We start from the raw sequence: 22,077 nt of genomic DNA, 5'->3' as shown, positions 1-22,077 counted from the left end.
GCTTGAAAAGGTAGTCATCAGAAACCTACAAACTTTCTTGAACAGCAGTAAAAAAAAAAACAATCCCCGCCTTGTCCTAGGTTAGAGTTAAATCAATGAACCTAAATATCACCCACCTTTTCTTGGTTAAGCCATCCACATCATTCCAGATGGCTGTACCTCTGTCTAGGTCCCACCATGCTTTTTTTTGTGTGTTGCCCTCAAGGTACTTCACAGTGAATTTTTTAATACAAATTTAGGTCCTTTGACAGGTTGTCTGCTTCTGAAGAATAAGAACTAAGTGTTATTCATCTCTATATCTCTAGTAATAGCTCCAAGAAAGTACTTAACAAGTGACAGACAGGTGAATAGACATACAGAGGAACAAAGTGTGTGCAGAGAGGCTGCTCTACCCACATTTACACTCAGCATGAGTTTCTCTCATGACAGTCCTTGAGCTCCTCTGGGTACAAAGCCCTCTTCACAGTGTATTGTAGACATGGTGGTAAGAAAAAGATCTGACCCCTCTTCCTCCAAGTGAAGACATTATTGAAGAATTGAAAAGCCTTTGGCCCAATAAACCTGACCTAGTAACAAGAGGTGAGAAAGTCCCAGACCTTTAGATCAATGTTCATAAGTGCTGAGGGACAGGAGGAAGAGAGAGAGAGAGAGAGAGAAAGAGAGAGAGAGAGAGAGACAGAGACAGAGACAGAGAGGCTGGCTTTTCTCTAGACAGCTTCCAGGAACAGAAGAATGAACCAAAGCAAGACAGAAAGCACCACAGGTTCAGTCAACTACTGATTGAATCTTAGCATTCCCATCACCTATGAAAGGGAGGGTTGGAGATGGAGAAGCTATTCATTTCAGACCTGTCCCTGTCACTTCTAACTGCCATCCCAGCAAGTCCCTTCCCCTCTCTCTGAGTCTTGGTTGTCTTCTGTGTATAGTGATAATTCTTCATGGTCCCTGCCTCCTTTGGCTGCTGTGGCATCTGTGTGCTGGTATATGGGTAAATGTCATGTATGCTGGCAGGTAGAGAGTGAATGCACTCAATGGCAGTTAGAGGTCAACCAGACCTTGACGCATGTGTACTTTGTCTTACAGAGGGTTGCCCTGGACTGTGCAATGGGAATGGAAGATGTACCTTGGGCCTGAATGGCTGGCAATGTGTCTGCCAGCTGGGCTGGCGAGGAGCTGGCTGTGACACATCCATGGAAACGGCATGTGGAGACAGCAAAGACAACGATGGAGGTAGGGCCTCTGGCACTGTGTGTCCTGGGCAGTTGTTGGGGGGAAGAAAGAAAAAGAGGGTGAGTATGACAGAAGTTAAAGGCCATCAGCACCAGCTGTCCAGTTGGGAGGCAAAGGGACAATCGGTAAACTGCACAAATGGCCGAAAAAGAGAGTGCACGTCTCTTGTCGTTCCATTTGGATTCATTAAAAAAAAATCACAAATATGAATGAAGCCAATTGGTATCTAGCAGCTGGTGTAGAGAGAGGAGCAGAGGAGTCTTCACATAATTCCACAGTACAGTGTGTTGACTGGACAGCTATGCATTTCACATGCCTCAAGGTAGAAGAATTGGCCATCTAATTCTGTACCCCAAGTTGCAGTTATTTCTTCAAGGAGGGGGGGGAAAGCCACCTGTGACCAAAGCCTCTTTGATTCTCATGATAACTCTTCCTGAGCACATTTAGGGGTGGTTTACCTCCACACTCTCTATCCTTGTGGGTTTGTTGTAGTATTTGGTTTGGTTTGGTTTGGTTTTTCAGTGAAAAAGAATGGAGGGGTTAGTCTTGTGGAACATTTATTATCTGAGAGTGAAGGATCTGTAATCTAGTTCTCACTGTGACTTTGACTCATGTCCATTCCTAAGCAAGCGATTTGATGTCTCAGGGCCTCTCTCCCATCCTAGTCATAAGATGAGGCAGTTAGACCAGCAGGATCATTCTACTCCTTGTAATATTCATGGAATTATCTCTCGTTTTTCTGTTACATGGAAGATGCCTAATTATGCCCATTTCACATGATTATTATGAGAATTAAATCAGGGATAATTTAAAAAATCAGAACAGTTAGCTCTTCCTTTCTAATGATAACCAAACAGTGACCTAGTCTTAGCCCACCACTTTTGATTTACACCAAATAAATTTCTCACTATACTATACATAGTAGAAAATCATCCAAGTCAGAAATTCAGTCTCATAGCCTTTGGAATTTCCTACCTAAAATTCTCCTCAGCGCTGAACAGTCCTTAAGAATTGAAAAACCAAAGATATAGTATTGTGGTTGCTCTGTCTCATATGTCGTGAGTTGGCTCTGGCAGCCTAAATAACTGGCTCAGAGCACTGGTCTTTGTCTGAGCCACCCTCTACTCACTCCTTCCACCTGCTGCCTGAATCCCAGGGGGTCAGGCCTAATACTCCCTCCATGGGCCCAGGGAAGTAATTGTCAACAAAGAGACTATGGGTGGGACTTTGTTTGCTAGACAGGGATGGTAAGTACATATTCTCTTTGTGAGATCTCACAGTGTTGAAATGTCCTTTAACCAGTCTGAACCTTGAAGAGTTTATTAATTCTGTGTCACATAAATATCAAGAGTTTCCATTATGGAACCAAACCCAGGCCATGTGCCAGATGCAGACATGAGGACATTCTGCCTCTGCCCTCCAGGAACTTAAATGAGGGAGAAAAATGTTAAGTGCTGAAGGACTGTGTGGAGTGTTATCATGGAGTTACATGTTGGTTGTTGTGGGAGTATAAATACATTCATCAGAAAGGTGGATACTTGAATAGAAAGGAGCTTTCTGGAATTAGAAGAGCTTTATGTTTAGAGATATCATCAGAGGGAAAGGAAGAACAAAAGCAGATCAGGGCACCAAGCAACCCCATCTTCAGGCAAGATAAAGGTCAATCAGCATTTGTTCTTTGTGGAAAAGTGATGTCAGTCTGAAGTATCTATGTGACTTCCTCAACGTCCTGCTTCACTTGGCCAGTGACGATACAAATCCACTGATAAACAGTAGTATTCCTGATCCTAGAAGAGAAGAGAAGCCCTGTCATGAAATCATTCCCTTCTCAAGAGTCCAGAACTTGGCCAGTCTTTAGACAGCTGTTGAACATCTGGACAGTGAAAAGACTATTGTTGGGACATATGGAAAGAGAGCACATGCAATGCACCTGCAAGAATGAGTGATGGTACAGAGTGGCTCATTGCTCCCTCTGAATGCAACACCTGTGTAAGTCCTATTTGCCATGCTTCAGAGCTAGACTAACCACTCCCTCTGCCCCTAGTACTGGAATTTGCCAGTGTTTACATGAGGCCTATATACAGAGTAGTTCAAAGCCCTGTTGCTTAGGTGGGAGAAAGAGCTTCTTGTCATAGGAAATGGGGCTGAATGAAGCCTTCTCCAACTGCTCAGAGACATGAGCCAGCAGGAAGCAGAAAATCACAGCAAGTAAAAACTCCCCAGTTGTAAGAGCATATAACTCACACATTCTTTAGAGCATGTCATGGACCAAAATAAGATTATACACACATACTTTTGAGTAAAGCTATACAAAAGCTTTGTAATGTGAGCTTATTCACTCATTCAACGAATGATAACTGAGTGTCTATCCTGCATAGGGTCCTGTGCTAGACAGTAGGGATTCAAAGATGAACAAGATACAGTCTTTGACCAGGAAAGGCTCATAATCTTGAAGGAAAGAGAGCCAGGACAGAATTGCAGTACAGTAGTATTGCTGCTGTACTAAAAGTGAATCAACTCATTCTGCTGACACTATCAGATGCCCGGGTGACCTCTTGGGTATAGTAATATGATTTTTGTCCCTGCATATCCAGACCATTCAACACCACCCATTAGTCATCACAATCATCCGGGAAGGACAGTCTTTTCTTCCATAAAGTGAGGGATTCTTCATTTGGGGGGTCCTCCATCATTAATGCGCTCTCTGTTCATTGGAGGAGACCAAAGAAAGGTACAGAGGATTCCCTTTTCACATGGTAGTATAAGTGAAGTAACCAATAGTACCAGAGATGGACAGAGCTTGTTGTCAATGGCCTTTTTTTCACTCTGAGCCTTGCCTAAGCAGAAGCAGGTTGAGTAGAGGGAGAAGCAGTTACCTCAGAAAGAGGTAACTGGTTTACCTTGTATTCTGCCAAGCACATAGGTATTGGGCTCCTGCTCCTGAGGCTTTCTCAGGGCTTATAAAACTCAGCAAGTATGGTCCCTCAAGAAGCCCACAGTCATTTGGAAGATGTTGTCATACGAATAACTGAATCTAATAAAAGCAGAATGAAATAAGCTCCTCTATTCCACCCATGACAGGAGATATAGCATTGTCCCAGGGTGGAGGGGAATAAAGTTAGTAGACCACTGCTAAGTCATCATTCATGGTTGAAATTGGAGAAGGAATGAGCAGAGCTTAATATTGAGTAACAATACAGGAAAGGGCATCAGGGAAATTGACTTCAAATCCTTTCTTCCCCTGTCTAGCATTTTGCAAATGGGGGATACTGATATCCACCAAGGGGAAGTGACACCCTGTATCTTCTAGGCACCTAGAAAGACATTAGCAGAGCCCACAATGGACCCCAGTCTCTTGAGCCATTGCATGTAGCCTTGTGAATCTAGACCACTCATCTTTTCCTAGTGCCCTCTCCTCCTCCTCGTAACATAGTGGGCACTCACTTAGACTGTAGCAAACAGTATCAGAGTCTACCAGAATGCAACTATACCTTGAGTATCCATCAACAATTTGCAGTGCAATTGTGTGTCCACTTAATGACATATGAGGACTGTGGAACTATTATCGACCTTTACTGTTTTCTCATAATGAGGTAACTGGTTTATATTGTATTCTGTCCAAGTAGAAAGACTGGCCATGGGTGATCTGTGCCCAGAGCTCAGATACAAGACTCGACTGTAAACCACCAAGGCTCTTATATTATCTGACATCTCTTACCACTCTCCTTTTCTCCTCTTTTCCAACTTGGTAGACTTAAAGCAACCCTTTTCAAATTTAATTTGAATTTCAAGGTTCATTAAAAATGCTGTAGCAGTGTTTTTCAACTGTGATAGAAAAAAAAAAAAGGTGTGCAATGTGGCTGAGTTGGGAGCAGTTTTATGGGTTTGTTTTTGTTTCCATATGTGACTTTTGCCTGGATTTAGAAGCAGAAAGCATACCCAGAATGTACTTGATAATATCCAGTCTCCTATTCCCCTGTTGAGGCTACCCAATCCATCTTGTATACCTCCACATTTTACTTCAGGGAACTAGGTGCTAAGAGGCACCAGCGGGGAAGACTCAGGGGCCCTGACTTGCCCACTTGATGTAAATCCTCTGTGTGCCTCAGTTTTCAGATGTGACCTATTTATATCTTATCCTGTGTGAAGCCCTTTATGAATATCTTCTCTTTTGATGCACATTGACCTTTCCCATGAGCATGTTCATTCATGCCCATTTCAAAGCTGATGAAACTGGTCTAAATATGCTGGTCTAAATATAAACTTGCCTTCCTTACAGGATTGCTATGAGGATTATAGGTCATGTATTTAAAGTGCCTAAAAGGCAACATAGCACACAAAGTAAAATAAAAGGTCTGGTGACAGGCACCAATGCTCATGCAAATAATCCTAGCTGCTCAGGAGGCTGAGATCTGAGGATTAGGATTTGGAGCCAGTCTAGGAAGACCAATCTGAGAGACTCTTGTCTTTAGTTAATCAGCCAAAAGCTGTAAGTAGAGATGTTGTTCAAGTGGCAGATGTGAATGAGAAAGAATGTGAGGCTCAGAGTTCAAGCTCTAGTTCTAGATTTGTATTTTGGAAGCTCTATTTGCTAACTGCATGACCTTGGCTGAGTCATTCAGCTTCTCTGATACCAATTTCTTTACCTGCAAATGGCTGCTCCCCTCTTGGAAATTTCTACATGCAATCACAACCTGCAATGTTCAGTATGAAAAAAAGACATATTTGTAAGTCAGCCATGATGGCACAACCCTGTAGTCCCAGATATTTGTCTGAGGTCAGCCCGGACAAAAGCATAAGACCCTATCTAAAAAAGACAGTAAAACCAAAAGGACTGGGAACATAGCTCAAATGGAAGATCATAAGCATGAGGCCCTGGGTTCAATTTCCAACACTGTAATATATACATTTCTTTTACTTATTATGCATAATTATTTCTTAAAATTGGAATTGTGTACTTTCTATAGCATCTTACTTTGATTCATATAAGATCATTGGGATATATTTCTCCATTACTGGATTTTCACCTTTTTTATTTTATTTATTTAAATGAATAACTCAAGCTGTTACATGTCCAACCTTACAATAATTTTTTTAAATATCCAAATATACATAAAGGAAAATAATAGTCATCTTTTAAAGAGTCATTATTGCAGGCAGGTATGTTTTCATGCAGCAAAGCTACTAGCTCTCAGTGAACCAAAATGCCTTGCCTAAAGTTACACAGTGAACCAGTAGGAGAGCTAGGAATAGCAATAGCAGGAAGCAGAGTTTAAAAAGAGGAAGGGCAGAATAAAAACTCCATCAGAATTTAAACAGCCAGACCTTTTGGGATAAAGGATCTTTAAGAAGCTTCAAGGTAGGATAATCTCTTCAGATGCTCTGGGCCCCTTGAAAGACAATCCTGGGTGGCAATACACAATTGATAGATGCTGCCTTGAAGGAGAAATTTCAAGAAAACTGAGAACAAAGCCCGGGAGTCCTCCCTTTCCCTCCCCATCTCCCATGGCAGGAATTGAGTTCACATAAAGCCCTAGAATCTGGTCATCCTTCAGACAATCTCTAAACCGCACTTCTCATGATAAGAGATGAAAAATTGACCTTTAAAAAATCTTGTGTTCCAAAGAGCAGATAAAGATTTTTTGCAAGTCTTTTGAAAGAAGGCACAGAATTTATTATGCCCAATGACAAAAACTTCCCTCAGATGTATACATAAAGAAGAGATGATGCATTCCACCCCCCCCCCACCTCACCAGAGCCCCCCAGATGCTGCTCACCGCAGTTCCGTGGTCAGGCTATAGACAGCAGCGAGATGAAGTTGGCTGATGAGCTGTCAAGCCAGGGAAGAGGTAAGCCTATGGAGAGACTGATGGGCTTGTTATACCCTGCCATGCGAACATCCATTTAAGGAATCATGCAAACAACACAGCGCAGCGTTTACTGGTGGCTTATTCATCTCCATCCTAGTCTCCGTTTAAGTACTTTCTCTTCCGGGAAATATCCCACCTGGCCTAAGTTAGATTTCTATCTTGAGGATCCTACAGCCAGGCCTCTTTGTTTCCCAGAATTCTTTGCCTCTGTCTGGCTACTCTACTGAATTCTTTGGAGCAGGGCTGTTTTTATATCCTCCATGTCCAGTGCTTAGCACAGAGCCTGCTGGCCACATACTGGATTCTGGATTCATTCACTCTCCCTGCAGGAATGGCTTCCATCACAGCCCCTCCTCCATGAGCCCTACCAAACTGATTGCACTGTTTTTACATGAGAGCCTCTCATAATCATCCATGAGTTGGTTCATTCATTCAACAAACATGACACTTGTAGTGTGTAAGGCACTATGCTGTGCCTTTGAGGTACAGAAATAAACAAGCCAGTTCCTGCCCCTGGGGAGGGGCTGGGCAGCCAGAATATTCAAAGCACTGATATTAAGAGTAAGTAGAGTGTAGATTAGGCCTCACAGCTGGGGATGGAAAATGATAAAGGACTGAATTTGTTGCTCTTCTTCTTCATAAATTTCTTTTTTAAAAAAATATTTTTATTGTAATTAATAAAAGGGTTACATGATATTTGCCAGATAGAAGGTGCATTAATTCACATACATTGATACCCTTTCACATGTCTTGGTCTTCTTCATAAATTTCTTAACAGGAGTCCTTAAGCCAGTGTCTTCATTTGTAAAGAAGAGAAAGTTAGCTGAATAGCTAGATTGACAACCTGGGGAAACTGGGTCTTTTGGCTTCCTACCTGGAATCTCTCCCCTTCCCCATTTACTTCCTGACTGCAACCTCCCCTCTCCCAATCTCCAGGTTGGTCAGTGGATACTCGTCTGCAGGGTACACCATGAGGAATGATATGAGATGATGGGCCTGGGCACAATAGGTGGGAATGTGAGTAGAACAGAAACCAGAGTTCCAGGCACCAGCAGCATATTAGCATCCAGGGTCTCGAAGGTCAGGATCTTTAGTACATGAACCACTTTAGAATGTTTCCTTTAGCATCTCAGAGATCAGAGCCATTTCTCTGCTTCTTGATCCTTCCTCTGATTCTGGCCATGCCCCTCTCCTTTCCCTGTGCCTTGCTTTCTGCTCATCATCAGAGGCACCTCACAAAAAAAAATAAATAAAAATTAAAAATTATAAAATGAAGGTCTCTTAATGGAAATCATCAATTTGTGACACATGAACAATTTGTAAGTCAACCAAATTATATATATATATATATAATGCATATATTAGACAATTAAGTGAATTGGAGGTTTTTGGGAAATATAAGTTTCCAAACCAACCAATCTAGATAATCCCAAAATGATACATCTAATTTGAGGAAGAAAACCCAAAATTTACTGTTTTCTTTTCCCCAGAGCATACCCCTTTTCTTTTTAAACAGTTATTGTAAATTTGTCATTTATGCCTAAGAAGATTGAATTGCAAAAGGCCTTGCCTTAACTATTCTGCCCACCTTGGGCTACATTTAAAAACATAGAGAGGGTTTTACACAAAAGCTTATCTTATAAGAGGCAACCTTTGAAAAGAATTTTGTGGTTCCTACTCATTTAAAAATAGATACCTCATTTAAATATGATAATCTCTCCTGGGGGAAGTTCTACCCACATTTACTGCTTAAAAAACATTTGTCAAATGTAATTTCTAAAAGAATGTCCACACACCAAGGTATAAGCAGACAGAAATCCTGGCTTGACATTAATTGTTCTAACACCAATTACGTGTATGATTTCACAGTCCCTGGGTTAAAACACAGTTTGTGTGATAACGCCATCTGTATGTCCCGAGAGCTCCACTACCCTTATTTCATATGGGCCACTATGGCTGGCTTTCTTCAGTTCAGTTATCTAAGTCTGAACAGGTCTAGAGAGGGCTTCCCTGGAATGTGTGCAGAGGAAGGCCTGGGAAGGGCCAAATGGCACCTCTTCCCAAGACACCCATCATACCAGGGAAGCACATAGCCAGGATCTACAGGTAACGTACTTGCCAGGTAACTTACTGAGGCTGTTCCTCACCAGCCAAAGGACTTCACCTCCCTAACCCTCACAGCATCCCCATGAACTAGCTATGATCACTAGTTTGACAGGTGGGAGAACTGAAGCTCAGAGCTTTGGCTAGGATGTATAGATTCAGCACAATGGCCACTTAGGTAGACCTTCTGACTACCATGTACAAAATCAGCAGGCTCAGAAGCTATGATACTGTCCTAGAGTCAGGGCACACTCACGGTGGGAGGCCCTGCTGAAAACTGGGACCTGAAAGCCCAGGAATGAAAAACAGGCATAGGCACTGAGGCACTCTGTCCTGGTGTTAAAGAGTGGAAGGAACTCTGAACACCAAGCTAAGAAATTATACCTGGAAAGCAACTACTGATTAAGAATACCCGTGGAGTATCAGGCAGAAAGCAAGTAGGAGCCATCAGGGATGGTGAATTCAACCACAACAGACCCTATGTGAAAGACAAACTGCCCTAGAGTTCACAGAATCACAGAACTCACAGGCTAGAGTCAACCCCAGTATACAAAAGGATTTTTCACTCCCAAGAACTTACTATGAGAGCAACTGACAAGAAACTTTTTATATGACTAAAGGGGTAAAATGATGTATAAAAACTATAAGGATGGAACAAAGTACAATGAGAAAGAAACTGGTATATTTTGCAAAGTTCCAAAGAGACTAGCTAGGAACTTCAAGTATGGTCATATAAATTAATGACCCAAAGGGCAAATTAAAGCACAGATCAGACACAAAGGAAAGGAAAATATGTGAAGTGGAATAGAAATCTGAGGAAGTAAATCAGAATGGGACTCAAATGTAAAGATAAAAAATTGAAAAAGAAATTAGAGGCATCAAAGAGAGGACAAAGTTCTTAAAGCACCTAATAGAATTCAAAAAAAAAAAACTAGACAAAAACAGCTTCTAGCAGAACTTTTCAAAATTCCTGAAAGTTATGAGTCCTAAATAAAGGACTCATGGGATTTTGGCATAGGCTTACAATGGTATACGCGTCCAGGCTTGGTCCCAGGATACATAAAACATTGTCAGTCCAGAAGTCTTCTGCAAAAATCTTTGTCTCATTGTTACAAGAAGCTAAAGGGAAGCGTTGTTTATACCTCGCTATAAGAACAGATTCACAAGCCTAAGGAATTAGCTATCTCACTCTGCCTGGCTGTATGGGTATATGAATAATCTGCGGTCTAGAGAATGAATGCAATGCATGCAGTCTAACAACTCATGTGAGAATTAGGTCCACATCCATGCAATTTGACTTTTCTTTTTCTTGTAAAGGTGCTGTACAGAGGGGTTACAGTTATATAGGTCAGGTAATGAGTATATTTATTTTTGAACAGTGTCACCTCTTCTCTCGTTTTCTCCCAGTTCTGGCTACTTGACTTAAGAGAAGCTCAATTAAGCTTGGCTCATTGTGCTGTGAACGTAGCACAGAAATAATGTTCAGGCTCACCACTTAAGACCTTGTTTCCCAGAATCTCTCGAAAGTCATTCAAAGGACCATGTATACCTCAGAAAGAGCTGAGTTCAAATCCTGGGTCAGATTCCTCAGTGAGATCTCTCTGACCTTCAAGTTACTTTACCATTGTGAGTGTCTTTGAAGTGAAGCTACCTCATGGGATAGAAGGATCTAGAGGCCGATTACTTGTGAAGGATTTAGCGTGATGTCTAGACTCATTACTATGGTTCATCTTCCCCATGAGTTTAATGAAAATGTTAATGATAGCCACCACCACTTCTGGATCTCTTGCCCAAGGTTTTAGAATAGGCATGCCTCCTTATCACCTCTTCCCAAGATGTTTTAAAAGAGAATGCCAGGCACTGGGTCTGTTGGCTCACATCTGTAATCTTAGCTACTTAGAATATGAAGATCAGATGGACAAAGGTTCAAATCCAGCCTGGACAAAAATTAAAAGAACCCATCTCAACCAATCAAAATTTGAGTGGACTGGTATGCTCCTATGTGAGGAGAGGAGTGGCATAAATAGAGCTCTGGTTCAATCTGACTTAACCCAAACTATAACTAAAGCAAAACAGGGCGGGGAATATGGCACAATTGGTAGAACACCTGCATGGAAAGCACAAGTCCAAGCGTTCCAACTCAAGTACTAAAAAGGGAGGGGGAGTAAAAGACTGGCTTCCAGGGACTTCTTTGGTGGTAAACAAGAGCAGGCAAAAGCTAATAAAATTTCAAATTAGCCATGACTTTTCACGGCCCTTCAATTGTGCTGGCTGATTTAATGGTCATCGTTCCTGCTCGCTGGGATTGAAAAATGGAGCCTTTCTGCAGAGTTATGGATGCAGAGCTGAATCTGTCAAGTGAACATCAATACCAGAATGCAAATAACCCTCTGCTTAGGCTGTAATTATGTGTTCGAGCAATGTCTGGCAGGGGCAGTGCGAGAGTGTGTGGTAGACCTGCTGTCTGTGGGAGACAGGCACTTTGTTAGACAGCTGTACTTGGGAACTGGGACCAGAGCCCTGAGTTACAGTCCAAGACAATGCTGCAGTGAGGAAAGCAGGACCAGTCTTCCAGGTGAACAAAGGACAAGTAGCCCTTCATCGCAGTGAGCATGTTCTAGGTTTAGATTCAGGAAAGAAAACTATCCCTAACTTAGCAATTCCCGTGTGTTAGAAACTGTGCTAGATTTGGGGAGATAGTACTATGCGATTGCTGCTGTTGTTATCTTCATATCTGTTTGTGAGTACACAGTATCCTAATTAATGTCACCCCTTATGTTGTTATTACATAACAAAGATTTTGACACTGACTCTTATTATTCCCCTATAAGAGATATCAGTAGCAGCCGGGTGTGGTGGCTCATGCCTGTAATCCTAGCTACTCAGGAGGCTGAGCTTTGAGGATAAAGGTTCAAAGCCAGCCTGGGCAATAAAGAATGAAAGACTTTTATCTCCAACTAATCACTAGAAAATGGGAAGTGGGGCTGTTGCTCAAGAGGTAGCGTAGTAGCCTTGAGCTGAAGAGCTCTCTGGTTTATTTAAGGGAAAAACTGGATTCCAGGGCATTTAGTAGCTTGCTGAGGCCACATAGTGTGTGGAATCAGGTTAATGTCTATTGCTATAGTGTGGTGGGTACTATCCATATGTCAACTCACAGAGACAGAACTGAGGCAGGGATGGCAGGAGTCATTCTCGTATTATTAACGGGGACACTGGGAGACAGATTTAACTATGGGAACTTGTCAAGGTCAGTCTTAGGAGAAGACTAGGAGTAGAACCTCAGTCTCTGAGTCTCATGATCCTCACATTATACTACACTGTTTAATAGGATTGCCTGAAAATGGGGGTTAGGTGGCTCTTACGGACTAGCATTCTCTGTTTTATTCATTCTTATTGAGTTTTTTGTTGTTGTTGTTTATTTAGCACTCATGGATTTATTTTGTTTTGTGCAAGTCCTAGAACCTGAACTCAGGACCAGATACTGTTATGGATATTTTCTTTTCTTTCCCCCAACGCTCCCCCAACTAGGGTATAGTGCTCCCACTCGAGGAAGAGCTCCATTTCTCGATTTTTTTTGTAGTTAATTAGAGATAAGAATCTCATTCACTTTCCTGCCCAGGCTAGCTTTGAACCATGATCCTGAGATGCAAGCCTCCTAAGTAGCTAAGTTTCCAGGTGTGAGCCACCAGTGCCTGTCTTCATGTTTTAACCACGTCTACTAAGTGCTGAGGATAAACAGAAATGACCACAATAGATCTGTGACCAGCATAGGTGAGGAAGGTTGTCCCTCATCACACAACTACTAAACAGCAAAGCCAGAATTTGAGTTCCGTCTGGAATTCATTTCCATAGTAAAGAAAATTAGAGGACAGCGGGAACTCACAGAAAGCAAAGCTGAACCTTCCAAGGACTGAGCACTGTTCCTCAGGCCACATGATCTCCCACAGCTGGGAGAGCTGCTACAATAATAGTGTGCTCACCCCACACCTCTTTCTTACCCCCAAAGCCAGGGGGCACCAGGAGTTTTACCTCTTCAGTGTCTCTCAAAACCTGCCTTTTTTGGTTTCCATGGTTACTACTCTAATCAGATGTTCGGGTCAGGTGTTCAGGTGTTATCTCACCTCAGGGCCTGCATAGGGTCTGTTCCTGCTCTCTCTTTGGAAGACAAAAACCCTACTTAATCTGTCTCACCCATTAGACTGATGATTTGAAATATCTGGATCTCCATGCTGCTCAGCAAAGGTCAGTTTACTGCACAGTGTAAAATAGGGAAGAAATGGCTAGATGTGTGATGAGAAAACATGGCTAATTGAAACTGTAACTCTATCACCCTGCAGATGGCTTGGTGGACTGCATGGACCCTGACTGCTGCCTTCAGCCCCTTTGTCACTCCAACTCACTGTGCCTGGGCTCCCCAGATCCTCTGGACATCATCCAGCACATGCAAACCCCCGTGTTCCAGCAAACTCTCCAGTCCTTCTACGATCGAATCAAGTTCCTCGTGGGCAGAGACAGCACACACATCATCCCTGGAGAGAACCCCTTTGATGGAGGGTGAGTCCAGACCATGAGCCTCTGCTCCAGCAGCAGCTCTCTAGAAAAGCCAGATCACCCCCAGGGCTACCTCTGGGTGGAAGGAGGCCAGCGGGTGGGCCTCAAAAGAACCTGATATCCCCAGAGGCAGAGAAAGAGCTTCTGTGCCTATGTGGAAAAAACTGCTATCTAAGGCATTGAGAATTTTTATGAGCAAAGTGATGATGCTCTCACTGGGTGATAGATGGAGGGAGTGGAAAAAAAATCAAAGGTCCAAGGGGAATCTTGGATCAATAGCCACTTTGCAGTCAGCAGTTCTTAATCCTGCAGGCTTTAGATGAGCTGAAGGGCTTTGACATTCTTCTTCGTCAGGATTGACATCAGAAGATTTTGCAGGCATGGGAATGGAATAGGAGTTATTATTGCATTTCAGGCCACATGTCCATGTAATTGTGACATCCGTTGCACAGATTCTTTTTTTTTTCTGATGCTTCATTGGAGATAAGAGTTTAATGGACTTTCCTGCCCAGATAGCTTCAAGGCAAGACCCTCAGATCTCTGCTTCCGGAGTACCCATTATTATAAGCATGAGCCACCAATGATTCTTACCGAGCTCTGTTCTGTGCCAGAGGTAGAATCCCAGAGTCTCTGCCTTTCAGTCACTCAACATCTGCTGGGAAAATGAAAAGGGAAGAGTTATAGTGTGTGGGGACACAGATATGTGCCTGGTATGTTATGGGACACAGGAAAATCTCTTAGGTTGGAGGAAGGCCAAGACTCAAGAAACAAGTCTTAGTTGTTTGTGGTGACACTTGCCCATAATCCCAGGTACTCAGTGGATGGCATTAGGAATATTGAGGGTTTGAGGCCAACCCAAAGTTAAGTGAGACCCTGCATCAAAACCCAGAGATAGGGGCCAGGAGCTTGGCCTAGTGGTAGAGTGCTTGCCCAGCATGCACGAAGCCCTAGGTTGGGTTCCTCGGTATCACATTCAAAGAAAAACCCAGAAACGGCACTGTGGCTCAAGTGGTAGAGCTTTAGCCTTGAGAAAGACCAAGATAATGCTCAGGTCCTAAGTTTAAGTCCCAGTGATGATTGACAGATAGATAGATAGATAGACAGACAGACAGACAGACAGACAGACAGACAGACAGAATATGTGGTGTGGCTCAGGTGGCAGAACCACTTTTTTAAGCAAATGCAAGGCTCTCGGTTCAATCCCTAGAAGAAAAAACCCAATTCTTAAAGATGAAAAACAGCTAACTAGGTATGGTGGCACATATCTGCAATCCCAACCACACAGGAGGCAGAAGCAGGAGGTTGGAGAGTTCAAGGCCAACCTGAGCAAAGTTATCAAGATTTGAGCTAAAAAGCAAAAACTGTACTATGAGTATAATTCAAGTGGTAAAAGGCTATAAGTACAAAGCCTGATTGGGGAGGGAGAGAAATACATGAGGAAAAGTTGAGTAAGCAATGGAGGGAGTTGCTGGAGGAGAGGATAGCTACACAAACATCCTGGGGCATAATGGGGTGCAGGATCCAGAGAAAGATGGCACTTTGTTCTCTGCTCCCCAGGTCAGGGCAGAGAACCAGAACAAAGTGTCCAAAATAATGAGTCATATGTGTGGAGTTGTGAGGTCAGCATCACAGACTAAGTACCTTCTGTGATTCAGACTCCAGTGCAAGGGGATAAGAGGGGTGAGGCGTGTGAAGAGGGGTGAGCAGGCTTGGTCACTGATTGGCATGGGGGATGCTAGACAGAGGGTCCCCCTGTCCACCATCCGCCCCCCTGGGTGGATGATGATAGTCTCACCAGGGCAAAGGCCTGTGACCGGGGAAGGGCTGTAGGAAAAGGATAAGGAAAGGACAGATACCTCAGGAAGACTTACAAGAGGATGTGTCCCTTATAGCCTCAAGTCATTCTGGAGCATACTTAAGGTTAGAGCCTGAAGTTCATCCACATCAGGTCTGAGCTGAACTCAAGAACACTCCAGCACTTGCTAGAGGAGCAGGTGTAAGAGTGGAGAGGGGCCATCAGACCCTCTCCTCCCGTCCTGCACTAGGAGATGGCTCTTTCATCCCAGGGATAAGCGGGGTCACCAGGGAGAAAGCTTCATGATGGCACGTGAAACCTCGGGCTTCACTCTTCCCACTGCTCCCATCCATCCTTGCAAGCAGTATGATGAGAACGGAAGATGAAAGGGGTCCAGCAAGAGGGGTGAAATATCCAGGGACTTCAGAAACCACACCCTTCTACCTACCCTAAGAATTCAGAGTTCTGAAGGAGAGTGCCCTTCCCCTATTCCCAAGGCCAATCAAGAGGTGGAGCCAAGAAGGGATAGTAAGTGGGGGGAAATGTATTCATTTATTTTGGCTCAAAATTCTGCTTTGGTATCTGAATGGGAAACTTCCTGCTATTATATTCAAGTATATGATTATATATATATATATATATATGTTTGTGAGCCTTCTCTTCAATCAGTAAGACATATAAATAATATCCCTACCTAAGAAATATTACTTGCCTAGCCGTTCATCACCAGATCCATATGGCATCCGATTACAGCTTGTTGGATGCCTAGAACTGCTCAGCATGCAGGATACCTTGATCATGGCAGTCTGCCCCGTGCCAGCGAGGACACATTCCCCTGGTGTTACCTCAGTCTCTTACTAAACCTGATGTTTCAATGCCAAGAGTCACAGTAGGACTTTCAGTGGAGTTCCAGTCCTGTTAATTCAGCAGGCCTGACTTTCCTTAAGGAAGGTGAGAAGAAAATTGAAAAGCCTATGCTGGGAGTAGTGGGCTGTTCAGACTCAGTAAAGTCAGGCTGAACTTCAGATCTTGGTTCATCACACCTGGATACATGGCTCTGGACAAATGGCTGAGTAAAGTGAGTCATATGGCAGTAAACCCTTCTGAACTGAATCCTCTAAAGAGGCCCCATGTCTTACTTACCTTAACACTTAAGAATTGCTCATGACATGGAAATTACCTTGAAGGATGAAGAAATACAAGAAAAGGCCAGAGGAAGGGAGGGAAAGGAGAAAGAAAAGAGAGAAGAAGAAAGAAATTGGAGAGAGTGGATGGATGGATGGATGGATGGATGGATGATCTATCTTAATTTTATACTGAGTCTAGCAATATTAAATCACCTGCTGAAAAATCATACTCAAGGTGAGTGTCAAGATGGGCTCATGCCAATAATGCTACTCAGAAGGCTGAAATCTGAAGATTGAGGTTCAAAATTAGCCTGAGCAGAAACATCTATAGACTCTTGCTTCCAATTAATTGGGGAAAAAAAAAGCTAGAACTGAGAGTGTGGCTCAAATAGTAGAGTATCAGCCTTGAGCAAAAATGCTTAGGGACAGCCTCCAGACCCTGAATTCAAACCCCAGTCTGGGAACAAAATAAAAAAAAGACAAAAAGGTAAGTAGCAAAAGGAAAAGTCAGCTCCCAGATGGTTGTTTATATATCTGTCACTTTCCATTAAATTACATACACTTTGAGAGCAGGAACCATTCATCTTTCCAACCCTGTAATACCTCAGACAGGGCTTGCAATGTACTATTTGTTCTACAAATGAATAGATAATGGAGGCTTCTAAAATGTAACTGTGCAACTCCTGTTACCTAACATTTGCCCACATCATTATATCCCTGTTCCCTGCTGATCTAGATTCAGAAGAAACAACCATCTAACACTACCACCCCCTAAACAGAGTCCTCTTCAAACTAAGCAAAGTGATTAGTCATCTAGAATCATAGAATCATAAACAACCGCTTGTTGGACTATAAACTTGGCATGATTATTTTTTTTGCCAGTCCCAGGGCTTGAACTCAATGCCTGAGCGCTGTCCTTGGGCTTTCTCAAGGCTAGAGCTCTACCACTTGAGCCACAGAACCATTTCCAGCTTTTTCTATGTATATGGTATAGAAGAATCGAATCTAGGTCTTTGTGCATACTAGGTAAGCACTTTACCACTAGGCTTAACTCCTGGCTCCTTGGCATCATTTTTTATACTCGGGTTTAAATTCAGGACTCTGAGCTTGCTGTGTTAACACTCTGGCTCACCTTTAGCCTTGCCTTTTTTTTTGGCCAGTACTGGGGCTTGAGCTCAGGGCCTGGGCACTGTCCTTGGACTTTCTCAAGGCTAGTGCTCTACCACTTGAGCCACAGTACCACTTCCAGCTTTTTCTGTGTATGTGGTACCGAGGAATTGAACCCAAGGCTTCATGAATGCCAGGAAAGCAGTCTACCACTAGGCCAACCTCCTAGACCCTTGCTTAAAAAAAAAAAAAAAAAAAAAAAAACTGGACTGGCCTTGAACTGTTATCCTTTAGATCTCCGCCTTCTGAGTAATTAGGATTTATAACCGTGAACCACCAATGCTCAACTTCCAACTTGGCATTCTTGGTCTGTACAGTGCTTGTTTTGTACAGCTGGGATAAAGTGAGGTCAGTTACCAAATGCAAGTTGTTGCTTTATTTCCTCTCCTGTAGGAGTGCAGTCTCAGGGAAGGGTTTCAATGCTGGCTTTACATTGCAGTAGTCACGTGCAGTCCTGGAGAAATGATGTAACTTGTGTGCAGGTGTTCCCAGTTCCTAATTGGTGATAATATTAACTGTTTCATAAAAGCTCTAGGAGTGATTAAAATAAAGTATCTAAAACAGGACTTGTTACATAGCAGGTGATCAGATGGCCCATATAACAGCAGCATGTTTCAGAAAAAAATAATAGCACACGACTGGAACTCATAGATCTGAATTAAAAGACTCTTTCTTTTACATTCCGGCTATGTGATCTTGGGAAAATTCCTTAACCTATCAGACTCCAGTCCCCTCTGTGAAAGTGAGCTGATAATAACGTCTATGTTGCAAATTTGTCATGAGAATTAAATGAAAGAAAAGTACTTAGGGCCCAGTGTAAGACCAGGCATGATGGCTCATGCCTGTGATCACAGATTCTCAGGGGGCAGAGATGTGAGGAGGAGGATTTGAGGTCAGCCTGGGCATAATATTAACTATACTCAATTTCATCAGCTAAGCTAAGCATGATGTACATATCTATAATCCCAGCTAAGTGAGCGACAGGAACAAGGATAATGGTCTGAGACAGACCTCAGACAGAAAGCATGAGATTCTATTTGAAAAGAATAACAAAAATGGGGCCGGGAGTTTGGCCTAGTGGTTAAAGTGCTTGCCTAGCATGCATGAAGACCCGGGTTCGATTCCTCGGTACCACATACATAGAAAAAAGCCGGAAGTGGAGCTGAGGCTCAAGTGGTAGAGCTCTAGCCTTGAGAAAGTCCAAGGACAGTGCTCAGGCCCTGAGCTCAATCCCAGGACTGGCAAAAAAAAAGAATAACAAAAAGCCCCCCCCCCAAAAAAAGGCATCTAGAAGGCTGCCTTAAGTGGTAGGGCACTTGCCAAGTAAATGAAGCCCTGAGTTCAAACTCCAGCACCAAAAGACTTTTGTCTGGCTCCACATCCTTAGTTAGACGTGAATCTTTCTCAGAATGCTGCTTTTCTCTCCTTCCTTTCATATTTTCTTCACTCCCTCCCTTCCTTCTTTCCATTTTTCTTTATTTGTCAAGGCAATTTACATGTCATGAACAAGTCCTAAGTGTTGGAGTTGGATGCAGAGGACTGATTTAGAGAAGGTGACAGACACAACTCTCATTATTAAACCATATGCCCAGCAGACTGAGTGATCTAGTACCTAGCTACCCAGAGAGGATCCAGGCTGAGATTGTTGGGTCATGATTGAGGAAGGAAGAAGGCCACCTTCTTGCCAGCTGGCCATCAGCAGGTACCCTTGTTACAGAGGAATCCAATGGCACTTCTCCAGAGACATTAGAATTGCTGACGAGCAGCCAGACCTGACTAAATGCCTATGAACAGAGATAATAAAAGCTGTGTTTGGCTAATTATGGTGGTACACATTTGTAATCCCAGCTACTCCGGAAGGAGAGAAAGGAGGATCTTGAGTTCAAGGCCAGCCCAAAGAAAAGTTAGTAAGACCTTACCTCCAGAACAAAATACAAGAAACAGCTGAGGGTGCCTCAAGAAATAGACTGCTTGTCCGACATGTGCAAAGCCTGGTTCAATCCCCAGTACAAAAAAAAAAAAACAAACAGAAATTGTCATGTAACTAACAGATGAACCTCATATCCTCCTGCTACCCATATGTTATACCACAGTTGGTACAGTTTATCTGGGATTCCATTTAACAGCCCTCAAAATTCAGGTGATCAGCCAGAGATCCCACAGCGCTTGGGAAAGATTAAAGGGAAAGGCAAGTCTAGACATTTCAGCTGCTTCATCTGCAGATAATCAGCTATGTGTCAGGCCCAGGGACCTTTAAGATTGAACCTGGACTGGCTGACCCTCTTCAGGTGGTGAAAGGCAGCCAGATGGCCTCAGTGCCCAGGGCTCTTCCCAGAGACAACCCCATGCCTAGGATTATGAAGCAGGAGGTTCTGCAAAGTGACATGTGACATTACAGAGTTACATCAGGGTCCTCATGAATCCATACAGTGCCCTAGCTGGTGCCAGAGGTGATAGAGCAGGAGCCTACAGAGGAAAGGACTGAACCCAGGGTCTCTCCAGTCATCCAGCTCCAACCAAATCCAGTGAGCTCTGGCTGAACTCCATACGGAGCCCGAGGCTCTGCTGCATGACTTATATGAGGAAGGCTGCCCTCAGAGACCCTGGTTGTATTCACTGACTTTTGTTAACAAGAGGAAGCTTTATTTCGACTCATCATTTCAGAGGTTTCAGTCCTTAGTCAGCTTGTTCCATTGCTGTGGCCTGCATGGCGGCGCATGGGGTAGAGCTAAGTTGTTCATCCCAGTCCGTCAGGAAGCAGAGAGAGAGGGAGGAAAGACTTATGACAACACAGGACCTCACCCCCACCCCCATCAGTGATCTAAGTCTCCCATGTAAGCCTGCTTCTAGAAGTTTCCACCATCTCCCAATCAAGTCATCAACACGAGCTTTGGGGTACACTTCCGATCCAAACTGTACCCAAACCCTACCATAATGCTTGCTTGGCATATATGTCCAGCAAGGGGATTTTTTTTTGTTTGGGTTTTTTTTTTTATTTTTTACTTTGTTTTGTTCTGTTTTTGTTTGCTTTTTGTGTTCCCGATTTTTAAAGAAAATTGTCTCTAAGTAGTTGTTCAAAAGGGCTTCAGTTCATCATGGTAGTTTATGAGTAGTATGAATCTTGATCAATGTTAACCCTTCATCTTTCTCCCATTTCTCCCTCCCATCCCTCCACTCACTGGTTCCATTTTCACATGTGTACATTAAATATGATGACTATATTTATCCACCCTTCCTTTCTCCATTTGTCTGTCTCCCTCCTTTTCATCTTTTCTCCTCCATACACAGGTTCCAGTTTCCTGGTATTCATTTTGTTCCTTGTTCAGTCTTCCTCTGAACATGCCATACTTAAGTGAATATGTATATATGCATATGACCCTGCATACATTTGTGAATATGTTTATAATTTGGATCTAATTTCCACATATGAGAGAAAACATGCATCCTCTGTCTCTCTGAGCCTGCCTGCCTTCACATAATTTTGCCAGGTCCATCCATTTCCCTACAAATGACATAACAGTATTCTTCCTGATGAATGAGTTAAAATCTCTGTGTGTGTGTGTGTGTGTGTGTGTGTGTGTGTGTGTGTGTGTGTGTGTTAGTGGTGATGGTGTGTGTGGTGTGTGTGTGGTACATGTATGTATGTGTGTGATGTGGTGTGGTGTGGTGGTGGTAGTTGTTGTTGTTGGTGGTGGTGTGTGTGTGTGTGTGTGTATCGCATATTTTTGATCAATTTGTTTATTATAGGGTTTCTGGGTTCTTTCCATTATTTGTCTATGGTGACTATCAACACAAGGTTTTTGTTCATTTGTTTTGAGGTACGAGGGATTGAACCCACATTCTCACAAGTGCTGGGCAAGTGTTCTATCACTTGGGCCATACCTCAACCCTTTTTCTTTAATTATGTTTCCACAAAGGGTTTCACTAACTTTGTGTAGACCAACCTCAGACTCAAGATCCTCCTGTGTCTATCTCCTAAGTAACTGGATCAAAGGCATGCACCACCCCACCCTGGGCCTTCAGCACAGGTTTAATGAAGACAGTGGCTCTGTCTAGTATTCTCTCCTCTCTATTAAAAGTGATAGAAGTGTGGCTGCCTTCAGCTGAAGGGACATAGCAGGCCTGGGTACCACTGTCACCACAGTAGGTGTTCCCAATGCCATTATTCTCTTTTGGCCATCTGCCTAGTGGAACACCTGTCCCTTGCTTGGAATCAGGGGCAGAACACAGTAAG

At 43.1% G+C, this 22,077-nt stretch overlaps 1 protein-coding gene across 1 annotated transcript in view; it reads left to right on the top strand.

Annotated features, from left to right (window-relative positions):
• Tenm4 (teneurin transmembrane protein 4) overlaps positions 1–22,077 on the top strand; it is a 716,831-nt gene that overhangs the window by 610,731 nt on the left and 84,023 nt on the right. Inside the window, exons 19-20 of the mRNA XM_090348503.1 lie at positions 1,084–1,230; positions 13,541–13,757. Coding sequence (XP_090204629.1) covers positions 1,084–1,230; positions 13,541–13,757 — 364 coding nt within the window. The remainder of the gene's footprint in view (positions 1–1,083; positions 1,231–13,540; positions 13,758–22,077) is intronic.

This window comes from Megascapheus bottae, chromosome 16 (assembly GCF_031878675.1).
Source record: "Megascapheus bottae isolate mThoBot1 chromosome 16, mThoBot2.hap1, whole genome shotgun sequence".
In the NCBI taxonomy this organism is placed as follows: Eukaryota; Metazoa; Chordata; class Mammalia; order Rodentia; family Geomyidae; genus Megascapheus; species Megascapheus bottae.
The sequence above is the reverse complement of the archived record's forward strand: the minus strand, read 5'-3'. Positions and strand labels throughout refer to the sequence as shown.